This window comes from Apaloderma vittatum, unplaced genomic scaffold (assembly GCF_000703405.1).
Source record: "Apaloderma vittatum isolate BGI_N311 unplaced genomic scaffold, ASM70340v1 scaffold21451, whole genome shotgun sequence".
Lineage (NCBI taxonomy): Eukaryota > Metazoa > Chordata > Aves > Trogoniformes > Trogonidae > Apaloderma > Apaloderma vittatum.
Genome location: NW_009701021.1, coordinates 2,944 through 16,941, shown reverse-complemented (window position 1 = coordinate 16,941; position 13,998 = coordinate 2,944). Strand labels below are relative to the sequence as shown.

Here is a 13,998-nt window from a genome sequence, read left to right as displayed (position 1 = left end):
GTATCTTGGAGCAGGATCACATCTTTAAGTACCCAGTATTTATTTATCACGTAATAGCACTGCAAGAAATAACTACTATTAACTGACACTGTAAATTAGTTCTGTTGTCTGTTGGAAGGTGTGCATTATATAAAGAAATGTTGGAGTGGAGTCATACTAGTTTAAAGAACCTGAGGATTCCCAACTACATCTGATAACCCGTTTTTCATTCTGTTTGCGGAGAAAAACTTAGAAAACTTAGAAACAATGGAAAGAGAAGATAAATGGGCCTGCATGTCTTAGTTACCATGTACGGCCCCGCAAGCAGGGATTTCATTGTATTGTTAACTGATAACAAAGCCTGCTAAAAGTCTGACATTTTAGTTTACTGATGACACAGCTTTTATGTTGTGCTCTGTGCTCCAACAGACTATTGGGCCTGAAAAAAGATCAGCTGAAAACCAACATAGAGGAAAAAAAGTAAATTCACAATAGTAAAAATTAGGGAGATTGTCAAAATTGACATTGAAGTAATTTTAGTAAAATGCCTCAGTGGCCAGGAAAATAACTTTGAAATTCTATGCTGATCTGTGCTCTCTTTTTCTTAGTATCATCTTACTTGTGCTGCAAGCAAACTCTAAGCTGGCATCAAAAATATTCACGTACAAAACAGTAATCTGAATCTACAACTGCAGATGTTGTAGCAATGAAAATCAAGAAAAAGTGATTTGTAATAGATGCAGAGTAAATCTGCTCAGTGAAGGAATTTATTCTGAAGAATAATATGATATTGATGTTAGATTCAAATGGCAAGAATTTATTTTTAAAGCAATTCTGTCCAGCTGAACAAACTGAAGAATACAGAAGCATTAGCAGAGGTAAATAAAAGCAAGAGCTGTTGACACTAATGCTAAGAATGTGCTGTATATAACTAATATTTCTTTCTGTTGTGCTTATATTCCTTTTTAAATGTATCTGGACATTATGATGTTCTAAAACACAGTTCTCTCAAATTAAAAAAATAAATTTCTTGAGTGAGCTCTACTGCAAATAATACTAAAAATAAAAAAGTCCATTGTTGAGGACCTGGATATCAGCTCTTATAAACCACATTCAGTCAACTGTCCAACCTATTGCTAGGTAGATACATGACAGTAGGAAAGGATGGTGCAGTACATAGCATTACAAATCTCTTAATACAGACTGCTGAACTTCTTAAAACAAGTTTGCAGATGCACTTAGTGGTTCAATATATAGAAATTAAATGTATTATAAAGAAGTAGGTTTCTAAAGAGAGACTTTATGGAGGAAAATAAAATACAATCCCTTAGATAGAAAGACTAAGATTGTATTTTGGACACTGTATATTAACCCTTGGCAAAATTACAGTGAGCAGATAAACCTGAAACAAAACTAAGACACACCTTATGATAAAACCAACAGAATTTTTAAGGAACCTTCTCTTTTTTACCTTAATTATTTTAAAAGTATATAATGAAGTATGAAGCTTTTGTAGTAGTGATGTACTTTGTTAGTAGCATTTTATTGGTTTAAATTATGATGATAGTTATTTTATAAAAACTCTCTGCAGAATCAGCTGTGGCTTTCCATAATGTTGATAAAAACCTATAGGAAGTAGAATTATTATTGTACTTGCGTAAATGATTTTACCTGTAACCTTTACTTATACTTAACAATCATACCTGATTAAATCACTCCCATTTAAAAATGCACTATACAAATAAATTTGTACAATTTCTATAAAACCATCCCTCAGTTTTGCTAAATCTCGATGCAGAAGTAAACCAGTTAATGCTGGCTCTTACATAACACAATTTAAAATTAATTAAAATTCTGAGCAATATTCAAGCATTAGCATAATCTAACATCTATAATAAAAAATTTCAGCTATTTTGTCAGTTATTTCATCAGCAATTATTTCTCACCTTTAAATCATATTTTCTATAAACAGATAAACGATGGCTGAACACATTTCTTGTAACAATCATATATACTTCAACTCCATCAACAGTAAGCCGGTACATGCCCAAAAACTGGGGAAGAAGTGTATTCCCGTGACACTCCACAATAAACTGCAGGAGCAAAAGAAAAAACAAATGAGGATGGATACATACTATATAAATATATACATATATTTATAAATTTTTGAACATAAAGCACACAGAAACAACACACTGATTTGCTGAATATATATTTGAGTGGACACAAACCTTCAAAAAAATCACGTCAAAGCACGATGGGTCTTCATCAGGAAGTTACCCTGCTTTTGTATAAAAACCAAAATCTTGAAGTGATTAACTCTTGACTTCTATAGGCAATCTCACAGGAAGAGCAGGCTTCATTTGACAAACCTTTCCACTTTTACGGTCCAAAAAGCACACCTAATGCGGATAATGTATTTGGTACTGATGTCAAAAACATAAATATTTTTTGAACATCACACTGCTGTGTTTTCTATTCTGCTGTACCAGATGATATTTAATTTGTACATTTCTCTGTTCTCAGTATTTATTTGTTATGATGAATATTTATGGTGCTCATATCAGCAAAGGATATTACTTATTATCACCAACTTTCTGCTAGTTCCCATGTGATCATTGAATTTCAGGGTCTATAGAGTTGAGCAGTGAAGTTCACAATCTCTGTAATTTTTTTTACTTATGTATCATTATATTTCCTTAAAGTCACCATATTCCATTACAAATGGGCTATTAACCTTGAAAAGATTTGCCACATGCACCTGAAACCTCTATTTTCTATTTTTTTTAAAACACTTGTGTTACAACTAGTACTTTGAATTTCTATTGGAGAAACTACCAGAGGAAGCAGAAAAAGTACAGACTACATCGATGGTGAGAACTACGGAAGAATAAGTGTTTATTCCCAGAATAAAAATGCTCATACTGTATTAATCCTAAAACTAACTCTAACACATCCACTCCTATTTTGTGGAACCACAGAAAAGTTAAGCCATAACGATGCAAATCAGAAAAGGACTCACCAGCTCTCCTCTTTCTATTAATACCAAGTCTCAAACAGAGGAACTTGGAGAAAATTTAAATATTCAAGCCCTGAACAGGAAACATGAAAACTAACCAAGTCAGCTTTTAAAGCAGGTTAGCTTTTAAACATTCATTGAACACTGAAGCTGCTGGGTTTTTTTGCGCCAGAGAGACCAGGTTGTTAGAAACACATTACTTTAAAATACAGGACACTTTAGAACAAGGTAACTGAATAGGCTATTTGAATTGTTTAACAAAGGTAGGTAGTATTTGGCAACAAATAATATAACAAAGCTCTTGGAACCCTACGATTTTGCAATTTTGTGCTCCTCTGCTAATTTTAAGGAATTTCTCTCACTAACTTTATACTGGAATCTGTACATATCAGATACAGACTTCTCTTTTTTCAATGGCAAAATAAAAATAGGAAGATTCAAGAGTCCTGAAAATAATCTTGTCCAGCAAGAAACAAATGGAATGAGCAACAAAGATGGAAATCGAGTAGAACCTAATTTTGCCTAACAATGTTGACACATGAGCTCAGTTGAACTTTGCTGGCACAGTTTGGGTTGTAAGCCCCCTTTCTATCCACCCTCTAACTATACTAGAGGTTAAACGTCCCAAAGCAGAGAACACACAGTCATGACACATTTGTGCAACTTCACAGTGAATAATTTTTAAACTCAGACTGCCTATGAATGGGCAAAACATCTTAAGGTGATGCAGAAGCTGAGGGAAAATCAGAACCCTAGGAAAGAAATGTAATTCTATGCCCTCAAATACAAAGAAGTTAGACAGTGAAAGTCCTCAAAAGCAATGTCAGTCCTGAGCAATGCACAACGATAGATTCGTTTGCACCTGCGAAGACTTGTATTTAACAGATGCAGAAGTTTTAGTTGGAGTTCTTGGAATATTTTCAATCGTAGGGCTGTCTGTTATCAACCTCACAAAGTAGTTATGACACTTTAAAGAATACGTAGCTCATATTGACCATCAGTAATTTCTCTTAAAGATCCACTTATAGAGTGACGGATCCAGCCATTCCTAAACTTATGGCTCTTAGCTACAGAGTCTGAAATAAAATAAACACTACTATTCCAATTTTGATATGGGTATCTGAGAAGCAGAAACTTCATCTGAAATCATACAGAAGGTTTGTGCCAGGTGAAGGAATGGCAGCAAAGCATCTCCAGTACCAGGCCAATAACTCCCTGCCCCTCCTCTCAGCTGGTAGGGTCACAGTCTGGACTCTTAAACCGTCTCATCAACCCTAGCTAGTGCTAACTGATTTTAACCTTTCTGGTTCTGAGTGTCCCCATCTGTAAAACAGCAGTATCATTAACGCACAACATATGCAACATACCCACTGTAATAACATAAAATAAATCCTTTGGTTAGCAGTATACAATCTCCTTCCAAACTGTTCTATATTACATAACAACGAGAAAAAGGCAATTAAAAAGAATCACTTGGGTCCTTTAAGTCAGTCATTTGCTAACACTGTTGTTTCATTTTAATATTTTGCAAACAAGCCTTCGGAAAGGGCAGTGTTACTAGCACGCAACACAGGACATGAAAAGCTCTGCTACTGCTGCTCTTCACTTGATAAAAAAGGATTTGGTCATGCTCTTGCAGACTTCTAAGAGACTTTCTCAAAGCAGACCATTTACTGAAAAAGCTGCTTCCTACTTGCTGCTGGCTGTGGACACTTGTGCCATTGCAATTTAAAGAAAAGCCCCTGCAATGATTTCAGTGTTTCCCATGAGAGCATTTCTTATCCTGATGGGGAGACAAAGGAAAGAGGGAGGAATGCCACTTGCTTTCAGCATCTACAAGGTTCATCTAGAACTTCCTACCTTTGAAACTATCAATCCCCCATATCTGCATCACAGAGGAGGCAAAACGTGTCATCTGTTTGGGTGGGAGTCCAGCAGGACTTGCACTGGTGACTGTGGTTGGCAGATTTTCAATTTGTCCATCTTGATATAAATGAAGTAGCAATTTAGTCACCTCAAGGTGCTTTTTAGGAATGATTTCCTGAAGTTTCCCAATCAGAGCTGGAATAAAAGTGAGCCTAGAAAATAAGCCGGTACATGCTTAACAGGACTGCTAAATTTCAGTGCAAGAAAAGACCTTCACTCCTTTATGTTAACTCTTTCTAAAAAGAACATTAAAAAAATGCTATCAAGCAGCCTTGCTAAATAAAACTCTAATACTTAGCTAATGCATTCACAAGTCCTTATATGCAGTAACAAAATCCATCTTCTTTTATTAAAGAGTGTTGTATTAAACACCCTATATTTTTTATTCATTGAGACAAGTTTTTTTTTTCTGCACAGCATGAGGACAATATTCCCTTTAACAAAATAAAGGATCATTAGCATGTTGATCCATTTTATCAGCTGTGTAGTATAGGTGTCAAATATATATTTTTCTGAGCTATCTTGAGCCCCATGCTTAAGGCTGAAAACTTGCAAGAAATTCTTTGTGACCCTATATTCTCATTAATTTTTGTATTAATATAGCTTCAATGTTCCTTAACAGGAACAGAACTTTTCCTACCTCATTTTACATGAGAAATAAGATTCTTAGCTTCTTCCTTCCCCATAGTAATTCTAGTAAGATATTAGGATGACTAAAAGATAACATAGTACATATAATTTATTGGCAAAGAAGTTACGCCATTTTTGTTTCTTTTTCAAAAAACATGGGGTAAAATTACCATTTCTGCTATTTCTCCTCCTCTCCTTGAAGATAATCTGTGGAATGATTTGACATCAGTTGAAGACTAAATACTGAATTATATCTATCTCAGTTCTATGTGAAAACTCAACATTCTTACTTCTCACAGAAATACCCTCCACCAATGTGTTGTGTGCATGTGCGCTGACATGTGGAATGACTCCCCAAAAAGGAGGTTGAGAAGTTGTCTGGAGTTGTATCATGTTTCAGAATGTTCCAATTATTGCCATTTTCCTAAAACCTAATAATTTTATGGAAAATAATCCATTTACACACTGACACACTGAAAGGGTTAATTAGCCCAACTACAGCACACAACAGAATGTTACAGATTTTCAAGGCACATAAAGCTGTTTCCTTCTAGTAAGTCATGTGAGAAAGTAATTTCATGTACAGAAGCATTCAATAAATATATAGGTTTTCAGATATAAGTCCTGTGATTCACAGTCTTACATTTCAAGTTGTTTCAAACTTGGGTCAGTGTTAATTCTACTTCAAAGTGCAACTTAATCTAAATGTTACCACCACGTGTGATTATCTCGGCTGCAGACCTGCTACCAGGAACATTACACGTGATACTGCTACAATCAAATGAGTCACTGGACATGCTAATTTCTTCTGAAAGTGCTGTGCTCAGCACCAACAGCTTTATACGTAAAATACAATAAATATATAGAAAAATCTGCTGGGGAAACTCAGGCCCCAACAGAGCCAGTGTAGCCAAGTTTGTTATGCCATTTTGTGGGGTTAGATGTTGACCTATGAAATTTCACATCTTTCAGTGAAGATTTTCAGTCTGTTTTTGGGTAACAGTTCCAGCCCATGGTTCTACAGTCCTTTAGCGTATTGCCCTTTTGCAATTCCATCTAATGCCCACGCTATGAGTTTCCCATTTTCAGAGTCCCCTCTCCCATCGCAAACAGCGGGCCCACAGGGGCAGGTGAAATGCAGGCATTTCGGAGGAGAACGGATCCACTTTCATCTCTCCTTTTGCTGCTTCTCCCAGTTCCTCATATCAAAGCTGCTTCACTGGTCCATTACCTTGGCACATACTGTTCCATCGTGTGCATATTTCTTAGCAGAATCATAGAATAGTTTGGCATGGAAGTGACCTTTGAAGGTCACCTAGTCCAACCCCCCGGCAGAGAGCTGGGACATCTTTAACTAAATCAGATTTATTCACACACATTTGTGTTTGAATAATAGTACATTCCATTGCCTTACTTTGCCTTTTTACTTGCCCTTTCCTCTTCTTTTTGTGATACAGATGCCATTTATGAAGAAAAATGGGGGAGCTGGGAGGAAGCAACTGATAATCTGTGCAAATAATGACATGGGGGAAAGATGACACAAATATAGATTTGCTTTAGCAACCCACCAGCTTGATGTCAGCCCATCTCAGCGGCAAATCATAGACACCTAGTCCCCACTTTGTTTTCTGGAGTGTTCTCCAGCCTACGTTGTCACCCATTCTGCAACAAAATTGCTTTTAGCCTACAACAAGGTTTTTCTATCTATTTACAATTTTAATGTTTTCTGCTACATTCCACTCAATGACCTTGTGACATTCCTTGATTCCTGCACATCCCTCAACCCCAACTTGTGGTGCAATTCCCCCTTTCTCCACCTTATTACCTACATTTTTTTCCCTTTTATTTGTCTTCCTGTTTCTTTCGTGTATTTTTCCTCTCCAGAAGATAAGGCAATTTTTTTCCCCCTGCTTTTACTTTCTCCTTCATGCTGTCGTCTCTCCTTTTTAGCTTATTCTGTCCTTTCTTTTCTTCCCATTCACTTCTCCATCACTCTGCTACTTGCTGCCTCTGGTAAATGGGCAGTCCCTCTCCTTTACCACTATTCACTATTTCTGCTCGTTGCCAGGGAGACAAACAGGCAGTGCAATAGGTGTCAGTTCTGCATACAATTACCTGTGTAGGAAAGAGAACCGGCAGTCAACAGGAAGAGCCACCCTACAGAAAACCTAAAGGGTACCTGCACTCAAGAGTCATTTTATACTGGAAGGCTTGTACACTAACAATTCCCTCTTGCTTGCATGCTTTGAGATGGCTTCTCAATTTCTTTTCTTTACTGAAGTCACCTGGGTGTCAGCACTGGGGAATAATAAATCCCTTTTGAAGTCAGTTTTAACGAAAAAGAAAAAAAGGTGTTCAAAAGGTGTTGTTTCTTCCTGAGACACTCAAGTTGCTTTCATTTATTTTTGAAAATTTCTACCCTGCCTGTTATCTATTCTCAAAGAGTACAGGACGCCACTTGTACATCAATTTAAGATTTAAAGCAAGTTTATCTCACCGGGAAGGGCAAGCTATCTTGATTCAGACATTTCAGAAACTAGCACATCTGGCTACAGAATTTTACACAACTGTCACTGATTTCTGCCCTTGAAAATCATATTTGTAGTTCAGAAAATATCCACATACACACTAGTATCTACAGTAGCATATCTTGTATTTTATGAAATGTGAAATTTGCCTTTAGGAAGAAGCGGGATATCAGTTCCTTAAACACAGGGTGAAATCCTGGCATCGCACTTATCACAGATGACTTTGCTGAGCTCTCTGTCGATATTGCCAAAGGGAGCAGTAAGTTTAGCTCCATTTTTCTGGTCCATGCTCTTGGGGTCAGTAGCATAGGTTCAGAACAAAACTGCACTAGATCTGGAGGTATTTCAAATGAATATTTGCTTTTGCTCTCAAGTACTATTTAAGTATTCACCATGAACACGCTTGATCAACTTACACAATTTTAAATGGTCAAACTACATCTGTGAGCCCATAGAGCAACAGCTTTTCTAATATTTGAAAATCTGACTCATTTGAGCATAACAATGGTTCTAGTGTATTTGGTAATCAGATGATGTTCAGCTGAACTAACACCTACAGAGTAGTGAGAAGAGTTTCTACTCGTAACAGGTAGTATATTAATATAAGCAGCCCAAACCAATTACAAATTATCATTAAATTGTGACTAAGACCAGTATTTCATACTATATATAAAAAAATATTACAGTAGTTAGAAACTGGCTTGCAAGCAAAATCACAGCATAAGAACCTAATGTGTCATATATATTTGTACTTACCATAGCATGTAGAAAGGTAGCTGGTTCATGGTCTAGGCCATTTTGCCTTGAAAAGTAGATAGAAGGCTGGTCCATGCTTGATGGACTTTTAGTCATAAATAACAAAATGCTTTGCAAGTTTAAGCATGGAGAAAGACATTACTCCTCCTGCTTGCTCGTAAGCAGTGTGCTTACTGATTTTTAAATTTTGCAAGAGAAAATAATGATCTCTAGTGTTCCTACTCAGTACTAAAAGTGTCAGACTCATCTGATGAGTTGACAGAAAGTGTCAGTGTTTAGACTGAAGTGTTCACCATCTGTCTGAGGTTGTGGGCCTGACTGCCACTAAAAAAAACAAAAGGCATCACATCAGACAGGGTAAACGAGTGAATGCAACTCATAATTTTGGATAGCAACTATAATTTACAATTGTCAGGGCTATTATTTACAATTCAACAGTTTTAATTTGGAATTGCTATATATACTTACGTGCTGTTTCTATAGTAACTTCTCCTGACACTTCAAGCCTGGTTCACTGTTAGTTATTTACACATTTCTAGCATGTAGCCTTAGGCTTGGAATTTGATCTTTTTGGTTTTATTCTTGGTATATTTTTTTATTTTAAATAGTGGTCATAACAGTGTAAATTATGACACACCTAACTTGGTTACTTTTTCAGAATGCTACACGATATTGCAACAGAACTCTACCCAGAAAGGAGAAAGCTAATAACTAAACTAACTTATCTTGTTTTCACTCCTAACATGTTACTAGCCATTCTGTTTCCTGAAAATAACCTGGTTTCTCCAAGGTGTACAGTCCTGTCCATTATAACTTTGTTTAATTAAAACTCAAGCAACCTAGATGTGGTAGTTTTAGATTTACAGGTGTTTACAGGCTATGCACAATTCTTGCTCCTTTTGTAAATAACTAAGTACACAGAATGTGTAACTACAACCTCACTTCCTCACAGCTCCAAAGAACAGATGGGCTATTGCACCGTCAGACGGCTGGAGAGAGGGAGGATGGAAAGAATTGCATGAGTTTGTGGACTATACATCTCCACAGTCTCCAGTTACTGATAAAATAACATTTATTTCTACTTTCCAGTGGTAATCTAAGTGTCTCTTTCTATACTTTTGGTGACTTCAAAAAATCATTGGTACTTGGAGTTAGATTTTGGAGGTGTTCATGGGAAACTGCCCCGCTACATTTCTCTGCTGACTGCACTAACTCCCAGATGCCTCATCGGTAGCTTTGTAGTTCAAAGAGACGCAATGAGGATGACAGCTATTTTGCAAGGACCAGGGATAAGACTGTTTTGGTGAATGAAGAACACACTTTTGACTTCACATGGTCCCCTTGCCCAGTATTCTTAGTTTAAATGTAGCTGTCCTCTTGTATTTATCGTTAAGTAGTTTATGCAGTCTTGAAAAATGTTTGATAAGGCTCGTTTGGTCCCTAAGCAAGGACAAAGGTACTGCCAAGGCCTACAATGATTCTATCAGCCTGGAGCTGTTAGCCTTAATAAGGAAACAGGTGAGTAAATATTATGATTTAAAGGAAACTCATTCAGAGTTTCAACCTGGGGAAGCAATCTGGAATGAATTTGTAGAGGGGGAAAAAATAGACCGAGAAAGAGATAAGGAGATGTTCTGTCACTAATGGCATTAATTTCACTAACAATCATGTCAGAAGTAACTGGAAGGTAACTGGTGCCTTCCTGGGCAGGTGAAAAAGGGTGGAATATACCGAGCGTTTACAAGTTACTGTTCCTAATGGACAGATGATCCAACTTCAGATCCTTTGAGAGTACTTGATCTCTAACAAGGGAGAAATAATCTGAAATTCACATGAATCACCTCCCTAGTCTTCATGCACAAGAGAAAGGTTATTTCTCCCAGGATGATCCCTGCACCACATAACTGGGTCTGACTACGTCTGCATGCTGCCTTCCTTGGCAGGCTGAACCTCCCAAATCCAGCTCTGCTCTAAGAGCACTCCGGCACAGGGGTATGATGTAACAACAGATCACTAGAACTCCCAAACTAGTCCCAAACACAATCACACCTGGGCTGTGAAGGCCACTTAGCTGGGCCAAAAATTTTCGCACACACGGTGAGCACTGCTAGCAATCAGTGAACTGCACCTGGAGAAAAATTAGCAGACTAAACATCCTAAACATCTCATATTTTGTACTTCTGTGTGTAAGCACAAATAGTTTCTTTAACTGTGGCAGCAATTATGGAAGGTACTGTGGAGTAAGGTAAGCACGTAAATCAGTACAAGGATCTTGACATTTCCCCTACTGGCCAAAGCGTATGCCAAAATAAGATTGAACTCACAAGACCTTGTTTTGCTGATAGAGACTTCCACAGAGTACCAATGCAGTATCTGAAAAGTCTTGTACTACTATGCCATCTGACTAAACCATAAAGTTACATCCATACCAGTGAATCAGATGAGCCTTGGACTGTCCTTTGGCATCAGTTCTAGTTGGAATGGAATAACTCGCATCCAAATTATTAAGGTCGCCTCTAAAACAGGATGCTCATATTCAAACTCCCAAGTAGGAACAGTATTTGGCCTAAGTTAATGCCCTGAGCCTTGCCCAGAATTATTTGGGAGAGAGCTAGCTGGGCCAAAGCAAAAGCACAGTAGGGACCATTAATGAGCTCAAGTGCCAGTAGATACTGTCTGGCATTGCACCGCTTGCTAGTAGAAAGGTAGCCTGAGGCCAGTCTGTGTGAGAGTGTGATTATTAAAACCTTTCCACCAGGACAATGGGTCCTCTAGACTTTGTCAAGAAGACTAAGATAAGCTTCACTTATCTGAGAAACATCTAGAGAAATTGTAGGACAAGCTACTGTACCTTATGATTTCAAGCATCTAATTTCCAGCAGCAACACACAGGACACAGTATCAGCCGTCACCAGAGTTCATGGGATTTAATTTAGATTTTCTTCAACTAATTCAAATGATTTTGTTCAGTACATTGCTGAAGATACTGAAATAATTTAATTTAAAAGTCCAATTATTAAACTCTCTCTGTATGGGAGTTACTCTACATTTACAATGCTTCGTAAAGCACTCTCAAGTTCTGAGACAAAAAGAAACACAATTCGTATCTTTATGAATATTTTGGAGGCACCAAAGAGACTTTTCTCGTATGGATGTTGTCCCAGTATAAAGTGAAATTAGATGCCTGGTACAGATCATTATTTGTTGTAGTCTAGCCTATTATGAACCCTGATGTTTGAAAGCATTAATGAAAAAAGACTCCATATTATTAAGTTCATTCATGTTAGCATTGTCTTCATCGTCACTAAAGGAGATGACTGTTGTGAAAAGCAGTATGACTTTTCACATGGATTAAGTCTCAAAATCTGGGTCATTAATACTAGCTTCTAATGCCAAATATGAAAGAGACTGAAACTTTAATTCCACTGTACTGCTTCATAGATCAAATCCTTTCAGATTAAAGCTGAAATTGTAAATCGTAAAACTCTAATAAAAATAACCCCCAAATTACAATTAAATAATAGTTTAAAACTCTTTGGTAAACTCGTATAATTAACAGATGATCTTATGAACATTTCAGATAGTGACAATATTCATCTACATTAAAACAAACACACTGTGGACCTACACACTATTTAAACCAAATAAAAACATGCAGAGAGAGAAAAGAATTCATATCTAACTCAATGAAGGCTTCCCTACTACTCTGGTCTTGGAGGGAAGAGTTCTCCCTTCAACATAGAAGAGTGGAAAGGGGATCCCCACATAGATGGCCGGCAATGACTTCTACCCCAAGCACCCCAAAGGCATACTTTTGCCTCCCTTCCACCTCACAAGATGGTTTTAAAGCTGGTTTTACAAAAGCCACAGTATTAAAACAAAAAAAAAGATCAAAAATCTTGCAAGACAAAAAATAAACCACCTAAAACAACTACAAAGAAGCCCCAACCCTAAACGTCCTTGAAATATCAACCTGCAGACGTGAGCAGGAAGACGAAAAGAGGGATAAAAAACCCCCTCCCAATTGGTATCATATTTTAGATGATTTTTAGAGGCTTTTCTGATTTCTACAGTTTTAGAGCTCATTCAAACAGATCTGGGGCTAAGAAAATTAGCACTGATTTTATTCAGGCTTCTCATAATTCCCAGGTTCTGCTCCCCACCATGCCATCCACAGAAATCATACACTGGCACAGTATGACAGTTATCAAGGCTGATTTGAGGGATCTCCACTTTTGACTTTACTGTTGTTTATGGAAATTCATATTGGCAAAACCTTTTTTTTTTTGAGAGGAATTCTAGTATTACATTATATCCATTTTTTCATTTCTCATACAGCTTAACTTTAATTGTTTGAAATCTGTTGTTAGCCAAACACAGAATAGTGATCAGACCAGGAAGAATGAGGTCACCTGCACCACTCACATCTATGTGCACACAGACATCTCCAAACTAGTTCAGAATGAAGTAGCTTCAAGCCTGTGACTCTACTAGCTTAAAGAAACATCATCTTCCTAGTCAGGCAAAGGAGCTTAAGGCCTCCAAGTTAGTATCTCTGTATCACATAGATATATAATTTTTCTTAAAGCTAGCTTAGATATTCTAAGCCTTGTGAAATACAGATGTACAATAAATTGCTCGTGCAAAAGGCAAAAAGAGTGAAATGACTCCTTTTCTATAATTACTAATTTAAAACTTTTAACACCCTAAAAAAGATTAGAACTAAAACATTTAAGAAGAGATCCCACACCCCGATAATAACTAGTATACTACCTGATGGTATTTCTTCAGTATGTTGTGCATTTCTGCTACATCTTCACTTGTTATAGTTTTGATGATATATCTTTTATCGTAAGATGTATGAAAGCGGGCACCACTGCGTGCTTGGGAATCATTGGCAAGGGGTGCACTTCTTGTCAACGAATTCTGTCAATAGATTTAAAACAAAAAAGCATCATGTCAGATGAAAATACGAACTTGTAATTAGAACAAATAGAAACCATTTACATTTTTAATATTTTTTTCAATGCATCTGCGCCGAGCTGAATTCTGCAAAGCGTGTAATCACAGACTGTATTATCTTGGCAAATAACTTCAAAAATATTCTGAGAAGAAAAGAATGCTTAGGGGAAGATACTGCCCATCAGTGGTTCAAAAGTG

The 13,998-nt window shown here is 37.0% G+C and overlaps 1 protein-coding gene across 1 annotated transcript in view; it reads right to left on the bottom strand.

Moving 5' to 3' along the window:
- The window catches only part of PIP4K2A (phosphatidylinositol-5-phosphate 4-kinase, type II, alpha), a gene marked incomplete at its 5' end in the record, with an annotated part of 30,604 nt that extends 16,840 nt beyond the window's left edge, over positions 1–13,764 (bottom strand). Inside the window, 2 exons of the mRNA XM_009879001.1 lie at positions 1,926–2,072; positions 13,612–13,764. Of these exons, the coding sequence (XP_009877303.1) occupies positions 1,926–2,072; positions 13,612–13,764 (300 nt within the window). The remainder of the gene's footprint in view (positions 1–1,925; positions 2,073–13,611) is intronic.
- Positions 13,765–13,998: the final 234 nt, after the last annotated feature.